This window comes from Aethalodelphis obliquidens, unplaced genomic scaffold (assembly GCF_003676395.1).
Source record: "Aethalodelphis obliquidens isolate GAN/ISIS:26980383/991018 unplaced genomic scaffold, ASM367639v1 scaffold59, whole genome shotgun sequence".
NCBI lineage: Eukaryota > Metazoa > Chordata > Mammalia > Artiodactyla > Delphinidae > Aethalodelphis > Aethalodelphis obliquidens.
This window is the reverse complement of record NW_020838003.1, coordinates 86885-108863: the sequence shown is the minus strand read 5'-3', so window position 1 is coordinate 108863 and position 21979 is coordinate 86885. Positions and strand designations below refer to the sequence as shown.

General features: G+C 37.9%; 1 protein-coding gene across 1 annotated transcript; it reads right to left on the bottom strand.

Annotated features, from left to right (window-relative positions):
- Positions 1–8590: 8590 nt before the first annotated feature.
- AMBN (ameloblastin) lies at positions 8591–20992 on the bottom strand. Its single transcript, XM_027087627.1, has 11 exons — positions 20891–20992; positions 19853–19921; positions 17108–17158; positions 15770–15817; positions 15168–15278; positions 13409–13642; positions 12460–12498; positions 12136–12195; positions 11999–12043; positions 11499–11543; positions 8591–9691 (listed from the first exon to the last, which is right to left on the bottom strand). Exons 1-11 carry the CDS (start codon positions 20903–20905, stop codon positions 9146–9148), a joined length of 1263 nt encoding a protein of 420 aa, XP_026943428.1. The 5' UTR covers positions 20906–20992; the 3' UTR covers positions 8591–9145.
- Positions 20993–21979: the final 987 nt, after the last annotated feature.

Genomic DNA, 21979 nt, shown 5'->3' with positions numbered 1-21979 from the left:
CTGTCTTCCTCTTCTGCAATAAAGGCAGGGAATTTTATCTGTTTTGTCCATTACTGAATTCCTAGCACCTTGAACAATAGTGAGCACTCAGTAAATATTTGTGGAATTAAATAAAATCTGGTAATTCAACCACTTCATTGTGCATATAAGGTGGTGGGGGGGAAGATGGTCTAGAGAGATTAATTGATTTTTTTAGGGTTCCACTCCTGGTCAGGGTCAATGTTGGTGGCACTGACTTTCAATTTAATGTCTATTTCACCACACGATGTTTTTTTTTTTTTGAGCAGTTATTAGCAGTTGATAACTACGCTCCAGGTTTGAGACTCAGTACATCAAATAACGATAATGGGAGAGGCAGTCAGCCAGAGAGATAGAGAGAGTGAGAGAGAGCAGAGAGCCAGAGGGTGCGAGAGAGGGAGACACACACACACACACACACACACACACACACAGGTTGGGGAGACAGAAAGGGCAGACAGGAAAAAAGACTCAGAGGACAGAGACAGTCCTAACTGGATTCATGCCTCCAATCGTCCCGCATTCAAAGACACCCTCCATCCAACCCACTTCACTACTATCAAGGTTAATTTCACCCAGACCAGTTCTGGTCCTGTATCACTCTTCTCTGAGAGCTACAGAACAAAATGTACACTCCTTAGCTGGGCATACAAGTCACTATCTGCCTCCTCTTGTTTTTCATAACCTAACACTAAAGAATATTTCCTGCCATCATGACACTCTTGCCATATTATTTCCCCTCCCCAGACTCTCCAGAGCTTTCTAAATATTCGTCCATCTGCACTTGTGGTTTTCTGAGCCTAGAATTCCCTCTTTACTTCTTCCACTTAAAAAACTCTGTATCTTTTCAGAGCCAACCCCAAAATACCCTCTTCTGAGAAACTCCACCCTTCTCTCCCAGCAGAGTCAACTTTTCTGTTCTTTGAGTCCTTATCTAAGCAGCAGCATTTACCGCAGCACCTGAGTTACCTACTCATCTTGGTATCATTGTGTCTCTAGTGGCCAGCACAGTACCAGGGTCTAGTAGGTGCTCAAAATGTGTTGGCTGAATGAATTAAGTACAATCGCAGAAGCTTAACTGAACTTGACTCTTATGATGGGTAATTATGGGCAGTATAAAATAGGGGACCATGTACATGTAGCTGCTTATACAAAATGACTTAGGCTATTGCCTACTTAAAGCCCTCTCTTGTGGCAACAAATAGTTAGTCTAAATTAGAGACTCATTAAGTCTAAATGTGCAATGGCAGTTTTTACTGGCAAAATTCTCACCAGCTTTGCTTTCTTTTCCAAAATCTATGGCAATTATGCATTTTTAATTCATTAAGTCATTCAGTAAATATTTATCAGGCACATATTCTGAGTCAGGTACCATTCTAGCATCTGGAGACACTGAGGTAAACAAGACAAATATCCCTGCTGTCACAGAGCTTATGGGCTATAGCAGGGGAGGCAGATTTTAAACAAACATTACACAAATAATTAATTCATTGCAATTGTAATGATAGGCGATATTATATACATCAATAGTTCTAAAAAGCACAGTAATTGCTAGCATTTATGGAGCTCTTAATATGCAAGTCAATATTGTAAGTTCTTAACAAACATGTTGAGTTTTAATACCTTTCTTAACCTTGCATGTTTGCTTTCACATAAGGAAGCCATGGCACAGAATGATGAAGGAATGGGGTCACCAACCAGGAAGGGCAGAATTGGTATTTAAACTACTGTGCTGTACTGCTGTCTAATGAAATCCAGCCATGGAGTCAGGGTTAATTCACAGGTTTCCTTCCGCCTGTGTAACACCAAGACTCAGAAGGTGCTTTAGAAGTGGTAGAAGGTAGCACAGAATAACAGACTGGGAATACCTTGGTCAGACTGGCTTCCAGTGGGTCCCATGTTCTTCTCTGTGTAATTTTGAGCAAGTTATTTAACTTTTTTGGCATTCAGTGTTTTATTTTTAAAAATTTTAAGGTACCTTAAAGGTTCTTTAAGGACCTTTCAGTTTGGAAATCATCCCATTCAAATGTCACCTCCTCAGTGACCTCTCCCTAACCACCCCGTAGTATCTTCTTCCTCCTTCTTCCCTCACTCTGTTTTAGTTTCTACACAGGGCTTATCATTATTTAACATTGTATCACAGATTTGGTTTTCTGTTAACTGCTTTTTTTTTCAATGCCTGAAATAGTGCTTAGTGCATGGTGTTCACTTGGGTCTTTGTTGGACAAATATGCTTTCCAGGAGACTGGGATAGGTAACCACCCTCAGCACCAGCATGGGATCTTTCACAAAAGTATGTGCTTGGCACTAACATTTCTAAAACTGCAAAAAAGGAGACAAAACCTATGTTTTCAACACCCACACCTTTCGTAAACTTGGCTTGAATGTAGCTGACTTGGCATATTTGGGCATGGGCTGGGTATAAAAGGAAGTCTCAGAGATCCAAGACAGAGGGACAGTTTTAGGATTTCTGACTTTCTATCTTCCATTTTTTCCCCAAGGTTGTGCCCTGTAGTAATGCTGTAGCTTCCGTCATCTGGGACTTAGCCTTCCTTGCATCATGGAGTAGCATAACCCTAGACAGTCATATTGAAATCATGTCTAACCTGTGCTAGACACATGACTCCAGGGTTGACCATTTTATGTCAGTTTTTCTAAACACATCTTTAAATAACACCTCCACATTTCTAGATTGTGAATAAATTAGAATGTAATCCCCATCCACTTGGGAAAACCCACAGTCATTTTCTTTGCTGTGCTCACATAGCTTATCTTTAAGTCATTATCAAACTGGTGGTTATGTGAGGGTTTCTGGGCAGAAAGGTGCTGAGCCTTGTGAAAGATGAAAGTGCAGGCAGAGAGCTGAAGACATCAGCAAAAGGTATGCTGACAAACAGCTTCATAATGATCATTTCTCAAAGCTGGGAGTTTTGTTTCTAGCGTCTGGCTTCTGCAGAGTGTGGTTGCCGGTACTCCTACTTTCCCCCTAGTCTCTAGTGTTTATGGAAGAAAGGAACTGTCTAAACTTTGGGTTTGGTGCCCCTCTTTGCAAAATGCAGCCCAGGCTGTGTGTTGATGTCCTTTGACTGATAGTCACATGCAGCCCATATGAGCTGACCTTTCAGTACAAGCTGCAGATTTGGATGGAAGTGGAACACACCTAGGAATTCAAAGTTGTCATGAGTTGGAGACTTGTTTTCCCGAAAAGAGTATTTTCAAGTTCTGAAAAATTCAGACTATGGGTCAGGGTCAGTTTGAATATTTGCTCAAGTCATACAATACCATATACTGGTAGGTATTTGAATGATTAGACTTTAGGCTGTCTGAGTAATCCCTGAAATTGTAGGGAGAATTTTATGAATACTAGGAAAGATGATTCATAGCTTTCATTTGATTCTCAAGTGGTTGCTTGACTGCTGTGGAGGGTCTGTGTGAGAGTGCTGAATGGGAAATCTGAAGGTCTGCATTTTTCAGCTATTAACAGCAAGTAGAATTTGAAAAAAGACATTATTTTTCTGGGCATTAGACTCCTCACCCATAAATGAGAATAATGAATTAAGTTAGTGTTTTCCCAAACTTTATTCATATACATAGTCATTTATGTACTACTGCCTTCGTGATTGTTGCCATATCCTACCCTAATCTGTACTGTTTACTTAATTTCAAAATTTTTAACGCTTAAAAAATAAAATTTAGTTTAAAAGGAACCTCATTTTTGCATCTGTAAATGGAAAACTTGATGTAAGTAAAGTACGGTTATTTATGTACTACTTCAAAATTATTGCCTTTACACTGATGGCAGGTGTGACAATTGAGACACATTGGCATAATGGATCTATTATGTTTACCATTCCAGATTCACTCCCAACCTTTCTCCACCCAGAATGGCCTAGAAGACACTTCCTTGACTAAGGCATTATGAAGAGCTCTGTGGTTTTATCCTCTGTAGGTCAGATAAAATGATAGGGGCTGCTGCTTTGGAATATCAATGGGTAATATAGAATTATGAAATAATAGAGGCCAGGTGGTGATGCTTATCTCTCAGAGACAAGGAGGATATAATAAGCCACCAGATGGAATGGTAGTCAGGGTGCTTTGACCTACAGGGATCTATGGTGATGACTAGTAGATCATGGTCTCTAGAAAACAGTAGATGGACATCCTGTTAAGGTGCTGCTTGACATAAAAAGATAAAAAGATTCTAGGTTCACTAGGGGCAGGACAGAAATAAAGATGCAGATGTAGAGAATGGACTTGAGGACACAGGGAGGGAGAAGGGTAAGCTGGGTTGAAGTGAGAGAGTGGCATGGACATATATACACTACCAAATGTAAAATAGATAGCTAGTGGGAAGCAGCTGCATAGCACAGGGAGATCAGCTCGGTGCTTTGTGACCACCTAGAAGGGTGGGATAGCGAGGGTGGGAGGAAGATGCAAGAGGAAGGGGATATAAGGATATATGTATACATATAGTTGATTCACTTTGTTATACAGCAGAAACTAACACACCATTGTAAAGCAATTATACTCCAATAATGATGTTAAAAAAAATTCTAGGTTCACCAAACCTAACTCAAGTCACCACAATGGAATTCACAGTCTCTTATCTAGTTTTCAGACCTAGAGCCCCTTAGCTGAGGGGAGATGAGGTCCCTGTGAGAAAGACCACATATGTATATTTTGGAAGTTTCCTTAGATTTTCTCTGGAAAGACTTGAAGCAGTTTACTGTGGTGACTGTGTAGGGTGGAGTGAGGGAAGAGAAATACCCAAACTTTCTGGAGGTTATTAGATAGTGGTTATAAACCTGAAAATCTTCATATTTTACCAAGTAAAGCTTATAGAAGTCATATGAGAGATGGAATCTTGGTCTACATCCATCTAACTGTGGCCCAATGACTCTATCATGTGGTTATTTCCCCAGTCCCAGAATATATAGTCAGAATAGATATGCCTAACAATTGGCAGCATTCCACATTGATTCCTACCCCAGTGGAATGAAAGCTATAAGTAGGAAGGTCCAAGTGGAAGGAAGCTCCTAGAACTGTATTCCTTTCTTTAATCCCTCAACAAGATGGTAAAACCTATAGGGGGAACTACAGAGATTAGTGTCACCACTGAAGGCTTGGGAGATGACCTACCACATCCGCACTTAACTCACTTGTTTGGCTGATGTAAATGCTCTATGGGTCATGGGGACACAGTGGATTATTGCAAAATCAATCAGGTGGTGATGCCAGTGGTAGCTATAGTTCTAGATGTGGTAGCTTTATTGGAACAAATCAGTATAGCCCATGGCACTTCATATGTAGCTATTGATATGACAGATGCTTTCTTTCTATTCCAATCAGTAAGAAAAATCAGAAGCAGTTTTCTTTTAAATGGCAGGGACAATACAAACTTAAACTGTTTTGCCCCGGGACTGTGTCACCTCTCTTGCAATTTGTCATAAGATAGTCCTGAGGGTCCTTGATCATCTTCAAATCCCACAGGAAATCATGCCAATCCATTACATTGAAGACACAATGCAACAGGTTTTGATTAGAATGAAGTAGCAAGCCAGAGGGTGAAAGATAAATACTGCAGAAGTTTATGGGGCTCCTGACATTTCTAGAGGTCTAGTAGTCTGGGGCATGTCAAGATAACTAAAGTGAAAGGCAAGTTGCAGCAGCTTGCACCACCCTACAGTAAGAGAGAAGCACAATGCTTTTGGATTTCTTTGTGTTCTGAAGACAACATATACCACCTAGTGTATAACTTGAAAGGCTGCCAGTTTTGAGTGGGACTTAGGACAAGGGAGGGGTACGTGTTGTAGCATAAGCTTCCCTGTCACTTTGGCATTATGACTCAGGGCTTTATGGAAGTATCTGTGGACCTCTGACAAGTCCTGACAGGAGCATAAGAGCACGGAACCTTAGGGTTCTCCTTGTGAAAAGAAGTTCTTATCTTGCTACTGGACCCTAATAGACACAATATGCTGATTTTGGGATGCCAAGTGACTATGCTACTTGAGTTACCCATCTTGAACTATGTGATTTATGATCCACTGAACCATAAAATAGTATAAACAGCAGCATTCCATTGTAAGTGAAAATGATCAGGCTTTAGCAGGTCTGGAGGCATCAAGTAATTTGCCTAAGCAACAGGTTCAGGTTCCTCTTTATAACTTTGATGGCTTTCCCTCAATCCACACATTTGGCTTCACGGGGAGTTCCATATGACTAGAATAACCAGATGTCAAGGTTTGCCCTAGGTAGTACTGGTTTACACCTGTTGTCCGACATTCATTCATCATTCATGACACCACTTTTCGTTATCAAAGTATCCTAGTTTGGAGAATCAATTATATGACTACCTTATTTCTGATCAATTAATGGAGAGGAAAGAGTGTGTGTGTGGTTCATGGATTTCTATACTCAGGTATCAGCTGGAAGTGCACGGTTAATGCACCACAACCCCACTGAGTGGGCAGAATTTTAGTTTGTCTATTTTGTGTGGAAGGACAAATGGCCTGAGATATAGATCTATACAAACTCAGGGACAACACCAGATTGGTCAGCTGGTCAAGGACTTGGAAAGAGCAAGATTGGAAGATTACTAATAAGGCAGTCTAGAAGGCAGGCTATTTAAATAGAGGCTTCGGGATGGGATGCAGTAGGAAGATATTCATTTCTCATATAAATTTCTGGTAGAGGGAAGCCATAGTAGAAGAAATTCTCAATAATTAAGATGGCTTCTCCTGTGGGCGACATTTAGCCTCTTTCCCTGACCACCTTGGTGTTTTCTCATGGACTGGTGTTTGAGGTGGCTATGGTGGCAGGGTATCAACAACTTGGTATCCCACCTTGTCAAAGTTGATCTAACTATTTACACAATTAAGTGCCCAGCCTGCTTTGAGCCCTTTATAGGACAACATTCATCAGAGAAACCAGCGTATGTGAGCTCATAAATGTATGCTCTGAATTACAAAGAAGGACGAAAAAGGTAGTGTGTGGAAGTGTGAATAGAAAAGCACAATTTCATCAGATGATGGGAAAATTCCATTTCTCCACTGTTACTGCTGCTGTTTTGCTTGGTTCTCCTTATGAAAATGATCAGTAGGAAAAGAAGGAAACTACTATGATTTAGCAATTTTATCTGTGTACTTTATCTCATTTAGTTCTCACAACAACCTTGTGAGGTGAGTTGGGTTGTAGCTCCAATTTGGAAATGAAAGCACAGGAGCAGAGAGATTAAGTCCTACTTCCAAAGACTCATAGATGATTAGATGTGATGTCAAGGTTTGAACACATATCTCTCTATATGTCTTTTACCATACTGCTTTCTTTTTTTTGATGTGGACCATTTTTAAAGTCTTTATTGAATTTGTAACAATACTGCTTCTGTTTTAGGTTTTGTATTTTTGGCCCTGAGGCATGTGGGATCTTAGCTCCTCGACCAGGGATCAAACCTGCACTCCCTGCATTGGAAGGCGAAGTCCTAACTACTGGATTGCCAGGGAAGTCCCCATATTGCTTTTTAGGAGACTGTCTGGAGTGCTAAGGTGGGTCTCAGTGGGCATCTGCTGGCTACCATGGCAGTCATTCTGTTACACTTACACCTTTGCCAGGACAAAAACTGAATTTGAATCTCCTACATCCTCTTCTCTAGCCCATGGAGTAGGGGTGAGCAGAGCTCTGCCTGGAGAGAGCGAGAAAATAAGAGGTGGCTGCATGGTCCTGTTAAGGCTCCTGAAGTATCCCAGGTCAGGAGGTATCTCAGGGCTCTTTTCCTTGGCTGCATCTCCAAAATCTCCACAGGGCATGGAGGGGAATCTGAGCTCCATGGAGCCTAAGACCTGGGCTGGGCAACTTGGGAGGAAGTGGAGAGAATGGGGGAGGAGGCTCCTTTTTAGGGATGAGGCTAATTTTCAGATCTGGCCTTGGAACCTCTTAATTTAGGCAAATAGCCGTGACTGATATATACCTAGCTTTGGTGACAAGTAATGATCATTTTCTGGTTATCCTTTTCCCACATTATATTTCACAGAAATGAGCTAATTCTTACATGGTGCCCACATAACTCTTCTTGTGTTTCTTCCTCTTGGAGGCCTCATTCTACAGATGCTTTTGATACTGTTCTGAGAAAACTTATGTGATCCCTCCCATCCCCTCCCATGCTCCTAACCTTAGGCTGGAGACGCCCCTAATCTCCTCTGTGGTTCAAGAATACCCTGTACTTGGCCTTGTTATAGCACTTTCACATGTTTGCAGGTTTGGGAGTATCTATTTTGCAGTGTTGTTGTGAGATAATACATGTAAAGTACTCGGGCTTGGCCTAGAGTGGCTGTTTTTGTTATTACTGTGGTTGCTTGTCTGCTTGTCAATCATCCCTATTAAAAGCTCTGAGGGAAGGGGCTGTGTCACTGTTCCCTAGCACAGTGCCTAGGACATTGGTAGATACTCAATAAACTTTCCAGGAAAGAAAAATGAGTTGAATAAAATGGGTTAAAGAGTAGCAAATACAGGGGGTGAATATGCTTTTCTTAATAGTTTGAATATATGTAAATAATAAGCGTATAATTTCTGATAGTTTCAGTGAGAAAAATTTTTATTTAAAATAGGCTAGATGCTTTTACTAGATTAAATAAAATACTCTACAAATGAGAATTTTAAATCCAGTATACCAAACCCAGTAATACCAGTCAGGGCTTGTCCACCAATCCCCATTTAATAACGTTTAAATGAAATAACTTATAATTCTAAGAATATGTGCCTTTGCTTAGAGAAAAATTTCCAAAGCAATGTCACATTTCCTGGATATAACAGTGTCATGCTAGTAAGAGAAATTCTATAATGTCAAGACAGCTAAGAAATGGTGATTTTCAAATGCAGAGACCCTTAGACTTGCTCTGATGTTATTAATAGTATTTCTAAATCACAGAGACAGGCAACACATTTTATTTCAATAAGACAATGAAAGCAAGAAGGGGACCTACACTATTTCTAGCCACTTATATTTATTAGTATGTGCTTAACACTTTTAATGCCTTTGCTGCAGAGGGTAATAAGTGTTTTCACAAAAAGATAGACTATTGGGACAAAGCTGGGAAGCTTGTGCATACAGTAAGTAGCTGATATCTCAAGGCTCTCAGGGCTCTTGGAAATGCCATGCATCATGCTTAATCTGGGGCTGCTGGGCCTTGTTTCCTGGCATTGATGTGTGCTGACTGTCAGGGGTCACTGTGGAATCCACGGTGGTTTCTTCCTGGAGACCCAGAGTTGTGGTCTCATCAGCACTGTAGGTCTCATAAACATCAGCTAATCCAGGGGTCATCAGTGGGTCTGCAGCTGCTGGGGTGACCCTGAGGGGTCCCCTGCTCTGCCCTGCAGGGCCTCTTGCTAGGTTGGGGATATTGCCTTTAGGATTAGCAAGAAGCCCTCCAAGGGCACCAGGTGCTAGCTCTGAAAGGAGAGCTGGGTTTTCCAGATCGGCTGGGTTGGCCTCCGGCACAGGGGGGTCTTGTGCACCTCCTTCTCCCTTCTCCGGGCCTTTGGTTCCAGCGACTGGGGAGTCAAATTCCAGAGTAAAGTCCCCGCCCATGGCTGGATTGGGGGGCATCCCTCCAAGGCCGGGCCTCATGCCTCCAAATCCCGGGAACATGGCTCCATAGGCCATGGGGCCTCCTCTTCCTCCCTGGAAAAAAACATTTATCACATATTATTAACTATACGATGCCATTATACCCGTCAGATTCACTGAAAAACCATAAAAAACTGATAGGGAACAGAGAGTTGGCTGACAGCTTTGTGTAAGCACATTTCTCACTAAATTGACTTCTGTACTTTTCTGGGTGGGGACGCTCACTTCTTTGAAAGGGAGATGAAGACCCTTTGAATGCCTGCCGAAGGGTAAGAGGGAAAGAAGCAGGGAAGTAGGACAGAACCAAGTCTACAGGCAAAAGGTAGTTTGAATTTCATTTTAAGGAAACAATAAGCAGTTGAAAAGGGCAATACCATCATAAGACAAACAAAATCTGATGCATTCCTGAGTTTGTTGAGCAGAGTTTTGGAGGACATTGTCAGTATCATTTCTCAGTATCCCTCAAAATGAATGAAGCCCCATGTAATATTTTCTCTTTTGCTTTAAAAAGTTTTCCTTCTTTCCTTCTCTACTTCCTTCCTTCTTCCCTCCCTCCCTCCCTCTGGAGAAACAGAAATATTTTCTTCCTGTGGACAGTTAAAATTCTAGAACTGACCATGTGTCCTTTTTTCCTTTGTTGTGAAAAATTTCAGGACCAAATCTTGGACTTCTTACAGCAAGTGTGCAGGGCTTTGTAACTTGCATATCTGTATTCTCATTTCCTCATTTTAAATTCTATCTTCAATTTTTTGGTTATATTTATTGTGTTTTTCATAAGCTACAGAAAAATCTTTTAAGAATGAGGCAAAATATAAATTAATTAAAATTCTAAAATAATAATTAACACACTGGAATTTTCAACCCGTTTCGTTGGTGTTATGTAGAGTCAGTACTTTTTCCTCTTATCTTCTCCTGGCTCTCCACTCGCAGATTTTCCCATCATCTCCTCCAGGGATGGCACTGTGAACCCCTGGGCTGCTACCTTTATCACATGATTTTCACATTTTCTGCCCCTGTATCTATTTTTTCCACTGACTAGACTGTGAACTCCCTGAGATCAGGAACCTTATCTTATTTATCTTGCCTCCATAGGATCTTTTTATGTGTCTCACTCACAGAAGGCACTCAATAATGTTGAGATTCAAGTTTTCTTCAGTGATAGCATGTTTACATGTATTTATTAACTCAGTAGGATCTGTAGTTGATAATGATTTGTTAATTCAGTATGGTTTTGTTTTGTTTTGCTTTGTGCTCTAACAGATTTAACGTAGAAATTTCTGAGGGAAAAAAGTCCAGTTGTGTGAGTCTATTGATCTCAAATTTTAAAGTTGTAATATGCATAGATAATGATAAGAGAATAAGAATACACTTGACTTACATTGTTAACGTACTTTGAATTTTACAATAATCAAATTTTAAACTTGGTTAATTTTGTTTCTTTTTGATCTCTCAATTTTGAGGTCTAAATGATTTGCAATTTTGTTGAATTTATTATTTTGAGGGGTTAAGTGGTCTGAGAAGTAACGGGAACTTCATGAACCATGTGTATCTTTTTTGGTTTGAAGCGTTTGCTGTTCAATAATGGTGGCTTTTCAAGAAAGGTTTCTCCTGTTCTCATATTCAAGAAATGGGGCAAAATCCTATGTGCAAGAATGGTCATCACTCAGAAACGACTATATGGGAAATGTGATGAAATCTTTGCATACTGCTTCAGAATCAAGCTTTCGGTTTTGGAGTGGAACAACTTGAGTCCCATGTTGTATATTCAGCTATATTCAGGGCCAACACCTCTTGCAGCCAGTCATCTGTGACTGTTCTCCCTTGGCCACTATTTTAAGAAGACTTTGAAGACATTACTCACAGCCATTTCTTCTGAGCTCATGATGCCAAGTCTGGCAGGAGCGTTCTGTTCAAAAAGAAACACAGCATCATATTATGAGCCAGCTGACTCCTATTATCTTTGTAACGACTGAAGACAAAGTTAAAAGTCATTTAGTCTTTCTTTAAAACTTAATATTAATACTGTGTCCAGAGGCAGGGTAAAGTGGAGAGATGAGTCATTATTAAATAAATGTAGCCAATTTGGATAATTAAGATAGAAAATTGACCTTTTCTTTAATGCCACTGTGTGTGTGTGTGTGTGTGTGTGTGTGTGTGTGTGTGTGTGTGTGTGTATGTGTATGTGTGTTTGTATGCCTGGCCAGAATTATCCAAATAGGAAGTGTGCCTCCTTGCCATTTCAGTTGCTAACTTAGGCATTCAGAGAATATGGAATCTATTGTTTGAGGCCTAGATTTTATAATATTATCTCTTAAGAAAACATTTAATTAAAATGATACTTTTTATAGGATAAAGACTTACCAATTGATTTGCTCCATAGGACATGTAAAATATTCCTGGATAAAGCTAAATATAAATACAATAATCATCACAAAATGCATTTCCCAAGAGAAAAACTTTTAAGTAAATCACAGAGAAGTGATATTAAAAAAACTTACTGGAGGTGGTTTATTTTGTGGCACTGGTCCCAGAGATATCAAACGGGCTATTGGAAACATCTTTAAGTGGTAGAAAGAGAATAAGCAATTCATATTTGCTATAACACAGGCAAACCTCCCATTACGGCCATTTCTAGGAATTATATGAAACTTATTTTCAGATGGATTACTATGATAAACAAGTATTTAATACTTAAGCAAACAAAGGAACCCATTATATTTCATATTTATGGATAAATGGGGCAATTAAAATTTTTTACTCTCCTTTCTTGAAGTATAGAGATGTATTTCCCAAGAAAGTGTCTTACTGAGATTTGTACTTACCGATGGATCTTGTGGATCAGCAAAATTCATTCCTGGCAACTGCATTACAGATAAATATTAAAATTACTGAACAATTAAAATAGACGAAGTGAACTTAAAATGTTCTTATCTTATTTACGATTATGATAAAACAATCTAAAATGAATTTCCTTGTTTTTACTTTCATTTCGCCTCTGAGGGTACAACCAAAGAGATTACAGTTGCCCTTTACTAACATGACTCAAGTGCACAGAGAGGAGATGGGGCATGTCTGTCATGAGTTTGCTTTGTTTTGCAGAATAGAAAGTAATGAATTTTGGAATCAGAGCATGCCAGATTGATTTGAATGCTGGCTGTGCCACTTAATTTTTGTGTAATACTGGGAAAATTTTATAACCTCTTAAAATATGTCTTTTTAAAAAAGGATGATAATATCTATCTTCATAGGATTGGAGTCAGGATGGTATGTGAGGATGTTAAATGCCTGCAGCATACTAGTTACATGATACCTTCCTTTTCTGTCCATTGCTCTTTTCTCAATATTATTACCTGATACTTTTGCTTGATTGTCTTCTCTATTACCAGATAGAGAAATAATAATGCAAAAATACTATTTGCAATGCTGAGGGATCAATCACTTTTCTCAGTCCTTCCAACATTGAAAAAAGCCTGATGATAAGAAGCCTGGAATTCTCTGGGCTGTCCTATTTCCTCTGAAAGCTTTCATCTTTTGTAACTAAGAAACCAATTTTACAGGAACAGGATCTTTTAGAATCCATGCCCCATCTCAGATGGCAAAGGGCAGGAATGGATATTTATATTCTACTCCCAGATATGTCAATTGCTCGAAAACATTTGTATTTTCGTGCATTATGCCCAAAGCTCTGATTATTTAAATGTGCTCTGCAAATCGATTTTCTTTCACTAAGTTAATGGACGATCCAGATCTGACTTCAGAGAAAGGAATTACCTCGGTCTTTGATGGCTTTTCTGATGGTGCCACCTGTTGAATCATTGGCCCCTCTGATTGCTGCAAGGGTGGATGTCCCGGATAAATCGGAGGCTGAGGTATTCCCTTCTGGACTGTGTTCTGGACGGAGGTTACAACAGTGGGCTGGAGGAAAGGTTTCTGTCCTGGCTGTGGAGGCTGCAGGGATGGCTGCGATGGGAGAGGTGGGGGATGCACAGGCAAAGAATATTCATACTGCAGAGAAATTTGAAAGGAGCGTCAGGAAGTGATGGCTCACTGAACTGTGGTGTCTGACAAAGCAAAAGGGCTTGAGGAACTTTCTACTTGGAAGAGAGTCTAGGAGACTTGTCTTGAAGATGTGTTCCATAGGAAGCACTGATTCACTTAAAGTCAGTGTTTTTGGGAGCAGTCTGGTAGGTGTTTACCTCCCCTACTTTCTTTGGGACTATGACTGCGCATGAAGATGGAAAGTTATATGAACTTCTGGGTAGACTGAGCCGTTTCGTCCTCTGGGTTCCCACAGCTGCCTCTATGTATCTCTATTTTAACACTCTCTCACTGGATTACAATTACTCCTGATAAAGCTTTGTCCCTTGGTCAGCTGACAGAGGATAATGTCTTATTTATCTTTATAGCCCCAGGACTTAACATAGGTCCTAATAAGTGACTGGCACAGGTTAGATAATATATTTTTTGAGTTAATGAAAGGAGAAAGGGTAATTAAATAAAATACCAATCAAATTCTTACATCATGAGTTCATTTTGGAAATAATCAAGTGGAGAAAGAATCACCATTAACATAATTTACTGTCCCACTAAATGTGGCTTTAAAAACAAAAAAACAAAAAGTAAACAAAAAAAGAAGTCTCACAACAATCTGGCTGTGCTTCATCTCTTCAACCATTGCCCATCTCTAAACTCCTGGGCTTTCATTACTTGTACCTCATTCATTACTTATACCTCACAACTTAGCACCCTGTAATATGTTGTCTTGTCTTATCCCCTAATCAGATGTGAAATTTTGTAAGCTTTGAAGGCATTCTTAAACACCTTCACTTTCATTTCCAATCTACCATTTGGTTTATGTATTTGTTAGGTATCTAATAAATAATGATTAACTGATTGATGTATTTATTAATTGCTTAGGGTTTATGATTTTTTTTTTTCCAGTATGTGGGCCTCTCACTGCTGTGGCCTCTCCCGTTGCGGAGCACAGGCTCCGGACGCGCAGGCTCAGCGACCATGGCTCACGGGCCCAGCTGCTCCACGGCATGTGGGGATCTTCCCAGACTGGCGCACGAACATGTGTCCCCTGCATCGGCAGGCGGACTCCCAACCACTGCGCCACCAGGGAAGCCCTATGATGTTTTAACTAGGAATGTTTGGCATCATTTTAAATGTGTCTTTTAGTAATTATTTAAGGAATCTTGACTGAAATCAGAATTTTCCAGGATATAGCCTGCTTTCATTTTCAGGCTAGTTTATTTATTGTTCATATCTTTAACATAGGTATCTATGTTTTGGAAGCCATATCTTCCTATTTGAAGTAAATATACAAATGGGTTGAAAATTTGGACCATTTTATTTTAAATTTTCCTAAGTACTAAAAACAGTTATAGGTTTTGATTTATTGTTATTTGGAAAATTTTTTATTCATTACTGTTACCTGTCTATGGTTACTATATGACAACTTAGAGAAGGCAAGCAGGAGAATATTTTAAAGCTTGAAGTTTCAGACACATTGATGCAATTAACTTACCTGTTGAGTTTCATGTTCCCTTGGTCTCATCCACGGGAAGGAGGAATGTGGTGGGAGGAGACCATGCATCCACAAAGAATTAAATGATTTCCCAAAGCCAAATCTTGAATACTAAAGACATGGAGAAAAAAAGTATGCTTATATTTCAGTGTTTTCTTAAACTTGGTTTCCATTTTCTAAAAAATCCAAAAAAAGTGTAGAAATAGCAAAAATTAGAGTGTTATTGGTTAATTTAATGTGGCTAGGTTAAGTCTTCCAATAGACTTGCTTTTTATTCTGAGCCAATCTGACATATTCCCATAAACTTCTTTGAGATTTTGCTTTTTTAAGCATTCATATTTTGGGCTGCATAATAAAATTAATAATACAAAAAGGAATTTTTTTCTTACTAAAGAAAATTCAACATTATTTTTATTTTCTCCTACCATCCCATCCTAGGTCCTTATTTTGTTTTAGGTTATCTCAATTACTCATTTGCTTTTTCAGTATTTAGGATATTGTTTATTCACAAACAAATTTTATGAATTACAGTGCTGCTGCTAATATCACTACCACCAACACCATGAATATTTGCAATAAGAATTATTTGAAAATAAGGTTACCTGAGAAAGCATGTTTAATCCCTGCAAACTTCCCAACTGTCTCATTGTCTATCAAGGAAAAAAAAATGTGGGTTAGTGTTTTTCACATATGTTCCTTTTGTGTATGACACAATTGATTTTCAACATATGGTAGTATTAGCACAAAGTTTGGGGTGGGTCAATTTGAATAAAATAAGAGACACAAATCATCACTAAAAAGTAGAAATGTTAAATGTGATTCTGCCATTGTTGTTATCATTGCTATTAAAATAGTGAGCTTGCTTTTCATCATTAATTAAAAGAGAGAAAATATCATTTAAGTGGAGGTCATATTGAAACATGGGAAAATAGTTCATTGAATTGAAATATCAATATAATCACGAGGACATTGTCTCATTGACTCTTTTTTCCCCCATTTAACTTACTTTGCCTTTTATAAATCCAGCCCGAAGAGGAATTTGAAAAAACAGGCAAACAAACCAAGCAAATTAAAACAAAACAACCCTACCTCCTTCCCAAGTAAAAGTTCTCAAAATAATAAATATAAAAAACACTGGGGAAAATGGTAAGTATCTAGATAGATGGTCAAGAATGCTGCCAATTCAACAGAAAGTCAATTTCATTTTTCCTGGGAAGAGGTTTAGAGTGCTTTGCGTTAAGTTTAAGCTAGAAAGTAAGAAAAAAAAAACAAAACTCAGTGAAATTAGCTTCATTTTGAAATAAGCTTCTAGCACAAAGTATCGATTGCCCTCAGACTGTCATGATATAAATAAATTTTGCAAGGCCTTGTGAAAAATTTGTAATCTCATAAATATTTTTCTATTCATAACTGTTCATATTTTTTACTGATATCTGAAACATTTCTATTTTGCTGGGGTTTTCTAGACAGAGTATATGTTAGGTATAAGAACTGCAATAAGACAGACAGAGGCTATGCAGGAGGCACTATAGTACAGTGTTAATGCTATTTACAGTCCTCATAAACAATTACATTTTGTAAGATAAACTTTCCTCATGGGAACTTTATCATATGTTATATGGAGAAGGAACTAAGTATAAGCCATTTGTGACTTCAGAATAATGTGTTTCAATTAATGTATATATATGTATTAGGTATTAAATATTAGTACTGCTTTGATCACACACAGATGATGTTCTAAAGACCAAAACAACTGAAAATTTAAAATTGCAGTAAAATTATAAGATGAGGCTCTAATAAATGTCATAAACTTCTCTAGAACTGCGCAGGAGGACAGCCACTGACTTCTGGCCAGGAAAACTGAGAAACAGCCCATGTATTTCTCTTATGAAGAACATACCAATGTAAAGATTATATGTAAATACTCTAACAATACATACCTCAAGGCTCAAACTAGCCATGCCTGGTGTCCCAGGTTGCTGAGGAAACACCTAAATGGAAATAAAAATAATTTTGAATTTTCTTTGATGAGAAACTTCATTACACACTGAAAATAGAAAGCCACACATATACATAAGGGCCAGCTAATATTGGTTTATTACCCAAATGACTTGAGCTTTTGGGTAGAATGAAGAAGAACTTAAATTGTTTGGAGTATTAACATAATATTAAAATTTATTTTTTTGGCTGCACCGCACGGCTTGTGGGATCCTAGTTCCCTGACCAGGGACTGAAGCCAGGCCCTTGGCAGTGAAAGCATGGAATCCTAACCACCGGACCGCCAGGGAATTCCTAATATTTAATAAGTTTGCTCCCACATGAATCATCTACCCTTTATCTACATCTTAATGCTATATTGCTTTAAAAGCAAAATTTGATTTAGTTTGAAAGTTATGTTGAAAACAGATGAGAAGTAAAAGAAACAAAATAGAAAACTAATAACTCAACTTAACTATTATCACATAGAAAAGCAAAGGGAACAAACTCGAACTCAGTTTTCTTGTGTGTTTGACAAATCTACATACCTGGTTTGTGGAACGTGGTGTGGGATCATGGCATTCGGCAAAACCATGTGTAAAACCTAACTTGCCTCCCATTCAAAGGGCTTCAACAAATCCTCCATCATCTTTAGTGAAAGATTATTATTTTTTAAATGTTTTTTCTTCTTTTTTTGTTTTTATTTTTATTGTGAAAGATTATGTTGATATGTGTTTATATTTTTGGGATCATATAAAAGGCATTTTTTCTGAAATAAAAGGTATTCTAGTACCAAGTACTATTATACTTACTGTGTTCATTTAAAAGTTGTTAAAAAAATATAGCTATATTTACAGCTAGGTTTTTAAACTGTAAGATATTTTCCTTTCTAAGCCAATCCTTATTAATATGCATGAATACAAGTGGGGGAAAAAACCAGAGAATGGAAGAGAAGTGTAACAATTAGAGTAAATTGGATTTTAAGGGGTTTTTGTTCTTTGGATATTCTTACATCTAGGGTCAAGGGGTTTTAATGCCTTACTTCCTTCATTTAAACCACAGGTATTTTTGGAGTCTTCATGAAATATATTGGGATTATTTTTCCTTTGTGAGGAAGTTCAGGAATATTTTTCTGAGCATATGTTATTTGTCTCCACGTCCTACATTTTTATACAGGTAAAATCCCACCTTCTGGGTCATGGTGCAAATTTCTTCAAATAATGCAGTTTTGCAAGTGGATAGAAGGGAAGGAGTTATAAATGTGTAGCAAATACTCCAAGTAGAGAAAGAGGTTACCTTTGTAGACAAAAAGAGTGATATGTGTATGTGTGTGGTGAGAAAATTGTTTGGAATTTGAGGGGATGTGAGAGTAGAGCCTTCTTTCCTCCTATTAGTCAGTACAAAAGTAAGGTAACTGGGATAGATTCAACTACAGGACAAAGTATACTTTGTTTCTATTTGATCCAAGTCATGAATTAATGAGCAATATTTACATGAATGCAGATAGACAGAGGATATCTTTCCCAGGAGGAAGTAAAAGGAGAAGAACATCTGATTTGGCAGTTGGCAATCTTAAGCCATTGTCCTCTTGCTCAGAGTGGACCTGACTGACACAGGTGTGGACCATTGTAAGTTCCAAGAGTGTTAAGGTGTTAGACTGATGGTGGATGGCTGAGGTGACCCCAATGTCAGTATCATACAAAGGTAAGCTAAGGTGGCAGCTTTAATTTTTCTTTCATTTAAAATTCATGGTGAGTAATGTAAAAGAAACTCTTTTTATCTGTAAAATGGAGGTTTTCATCCTAGCAGTCAGTTTTCATCCCCCTTTTTTGAAATGTTTTAACTTTAAGAAGCTCAAATGGCTACTCCTTTGTCTCAAGGAACTTAACTATTTAAAGTTCATTTAAGACCACCTATGAGCTCCTCAAGACAAGAGACCACGTCACATTTAATTTCACATCTCCAATGCCAGCACATTGCTGGATACACTGCAGGTGCTCGGTCAATATTTGTCAAATGCATGAAGCAACTGAATAATGTCTTCGTGTAAACAGAATCACATGATATTGGCTGGAGTAGTTCAGTGCTCAAAGGATTGTATTCATATGAAATCATCTCAATATATGATGGAATGTACCAGGTGCAGGACTGTAACATACAAGTAGCCCATTGCATGGCATGTTTTAATTTAAGAAACTTCAGTGCTTAGTCACACAGTATCTCCCTATAAGACAAATTTGTTGGTTAATTACTAGCTTCAAATGGAATTACTTAGCTCAGTTTTGTAACCATAGTAATTTGGCTAATGTTGTTCTTTTAAAAATGAAGAAGAAAACTTACTTTACTTTTTTGGAGAAATTTCCTCTTTCCATTTTGATTTCATAATGGTTGCAGGTAATTGATAATAAATTTGTGCTGTGACATTGTTGGAGACCACATACATCTTTTAACTTTGAGTGAATGGAATAAGATGTAGAAGTTGTCTTTGGAAAATTTAAAATATCTTTTTGTATAACAAAATTTTATATTTGGCTTACTGCTTTTGGATTATAAGGGCTGACATCTGGGCACCTGACTTTTGACTCAGTAGGAAGATACCACTGGATTAATCCCAATGAGTCCAATTATGGACACTCAGCCACTTCCTTCAGTGTTGTTTGGTGTCTGGCAATGTCTCTACTAGGGTACCCTCTAGAAGACTGACTTACCGGCACTGCAGAACTCATTTTCAGGAGGCACAGGATCAGTATCATGTCCTTCATTTTGAAAAGTGGGATCTGAAACAGAGTTGCATTGGAGAATCAAATCGGATGAATTTTAATTTCAGAATGGCTAAAAGACAATATTTCCATGAGCTCTTTGCTCTTCCAAAACGACTAGGTTCAAAACAAAATAAAACAAAACCAAAACAGATAAATGTTGCTAAACAACTGATTTTTATTTATTAGTTTTTGGAATGAATTGACGAGCAATTAAAAAATTTCTAAGTACTTTTTTTTTTTTACAGAGCTACCACCTAAATGAACATGTGGGAACACTTCCATGAATATTTAATTTCATTTCATAAATGAAAATGAATTAAATGAATTAAATTAAATTCATTAAAATTTTAAATGTGAAATGTTCCACTATGTGAAATGTTGGTCTATTAAGTATGATTCACAGGAATTTTTACTTTGTTTCCCTCCAGAATAAATTTTGAAATGCATTTTAAATGTAATACAACCAACAGTCATTTCATAACAAACCTTTATATGCAGATATAAAGGGTATACTATTCTATGTTTAGGTTAGCCAGGAAACCATGCCAATTATCATTTAAAAATAAAAATTAACTAAATATTTTAATTTCCTTTGATATTAGTGGAAAATATGTCTCAAAATTGAGTTTTCCTCTTTCTAAAATGAATTATCTCTTCAGTTTATTCTATAAGTCCAGAAGGCACTTTACTCTCACATGAACAGAAATCTGACTAGTCAAGAGATTTGCTCAACTTCTAATACTTTTCCAAATTAGGTACTGTCACTAACAATCATAAATAGTAAAAAAAGTCTATAGGCAAGTCTTTTTGTCCTTAGCTGAAAGGGTATTAGGCAGGTCTCCTCTGGAACATGCTAATAATGTTTCACAATAAGCTATTATTCAGCTTCTGGTGACAAATGAAGATAAATCCTCTTTATAAAAGCTGCCTGGAGATAGGAAAAAAGAACAGGAATCACATGGAAATCATAAAATCACATTTTACCTTCAATGCTGGCATGCACTGTGCTCTCAGGGCCTGGTGATGCCAACCAAGATAGTTCTAAGAAAAGAAGATTAAAATTTTTTTCTGGACTGTGCCTGAGACTCACTCTGTATCCCTCATTCAGGGAAGACCTGAAACCTTTATTTAAAGTGCCAATCCACCAATCAAAGTAAAGCTAAATGGGGGGAAAAAATCACAACTCTGCTCCTGCAATTAGCCCACACCCTTTTATTTCATGCAAGGACATTGGCCCAGTAGAGTCTCATTATTTTTAATTGTAACTCAACCCCTGTATTTATTCAGAGAACTTGATTGCAGAGAAGACACTGAAGGAATAATAAACATAAACTCTGAAGACAATGGTTTTGGTGAGCTGGGGGAAATATATGTAAAATAGGGGCAAAATAAACCCTTATTTGTTTTGTGCAGGTTTTTATCTTCAGGTAAAGTTAGTGACCAAGTGCTAGTATTCTCACTTTCATGTTTGTTGTGGTGAAAGTAACGCTCCTCCCTTCTCCCAACATACACACAATCTAGAAGGAAACACTAAAATAACTTTCTGGGTTTAGAAGCGAGGATGAAAATATTAGATGGATAATGAATATGTTATGATTTTTTCCTCAGAATTTCCTAGAGATTTTCGTATCTGAAGATTATAGACTAGAGATAGCCAAACTTTTGCAAGAAATTTCAGTTGGACCTGCTGAAATAATCACCTCAGGTAAACTTTTAGTGCATATTCTTTGGGAGGAGGGAGACATAAATTAGGACATTCTCCATGAACCAGTCAAGTCCACGGGCACTACTCTCAGTTCACTCTTTAGATAGAACAATTTTCAGGCATTTAGTATCAAGCCAGGTTAGTAAGTCATATTCATGTCACTTAAAAGGCCAACATCAACATGAATGGAGTTTTCTCTGTGAACAAATAAGCATGTCTTAGATATGGATTGAACTTTAGCTGCTTTTGTTATTTCTCTGCCCCTCTTTGTCTTTCCAAAGGTATGATTTCAGATGTGGTAGGGATAAACATTTAAGATTAGTTTCTTGAGAAGGGATGAGTAAGTATACTCCTTAAGGAAGTAGAGA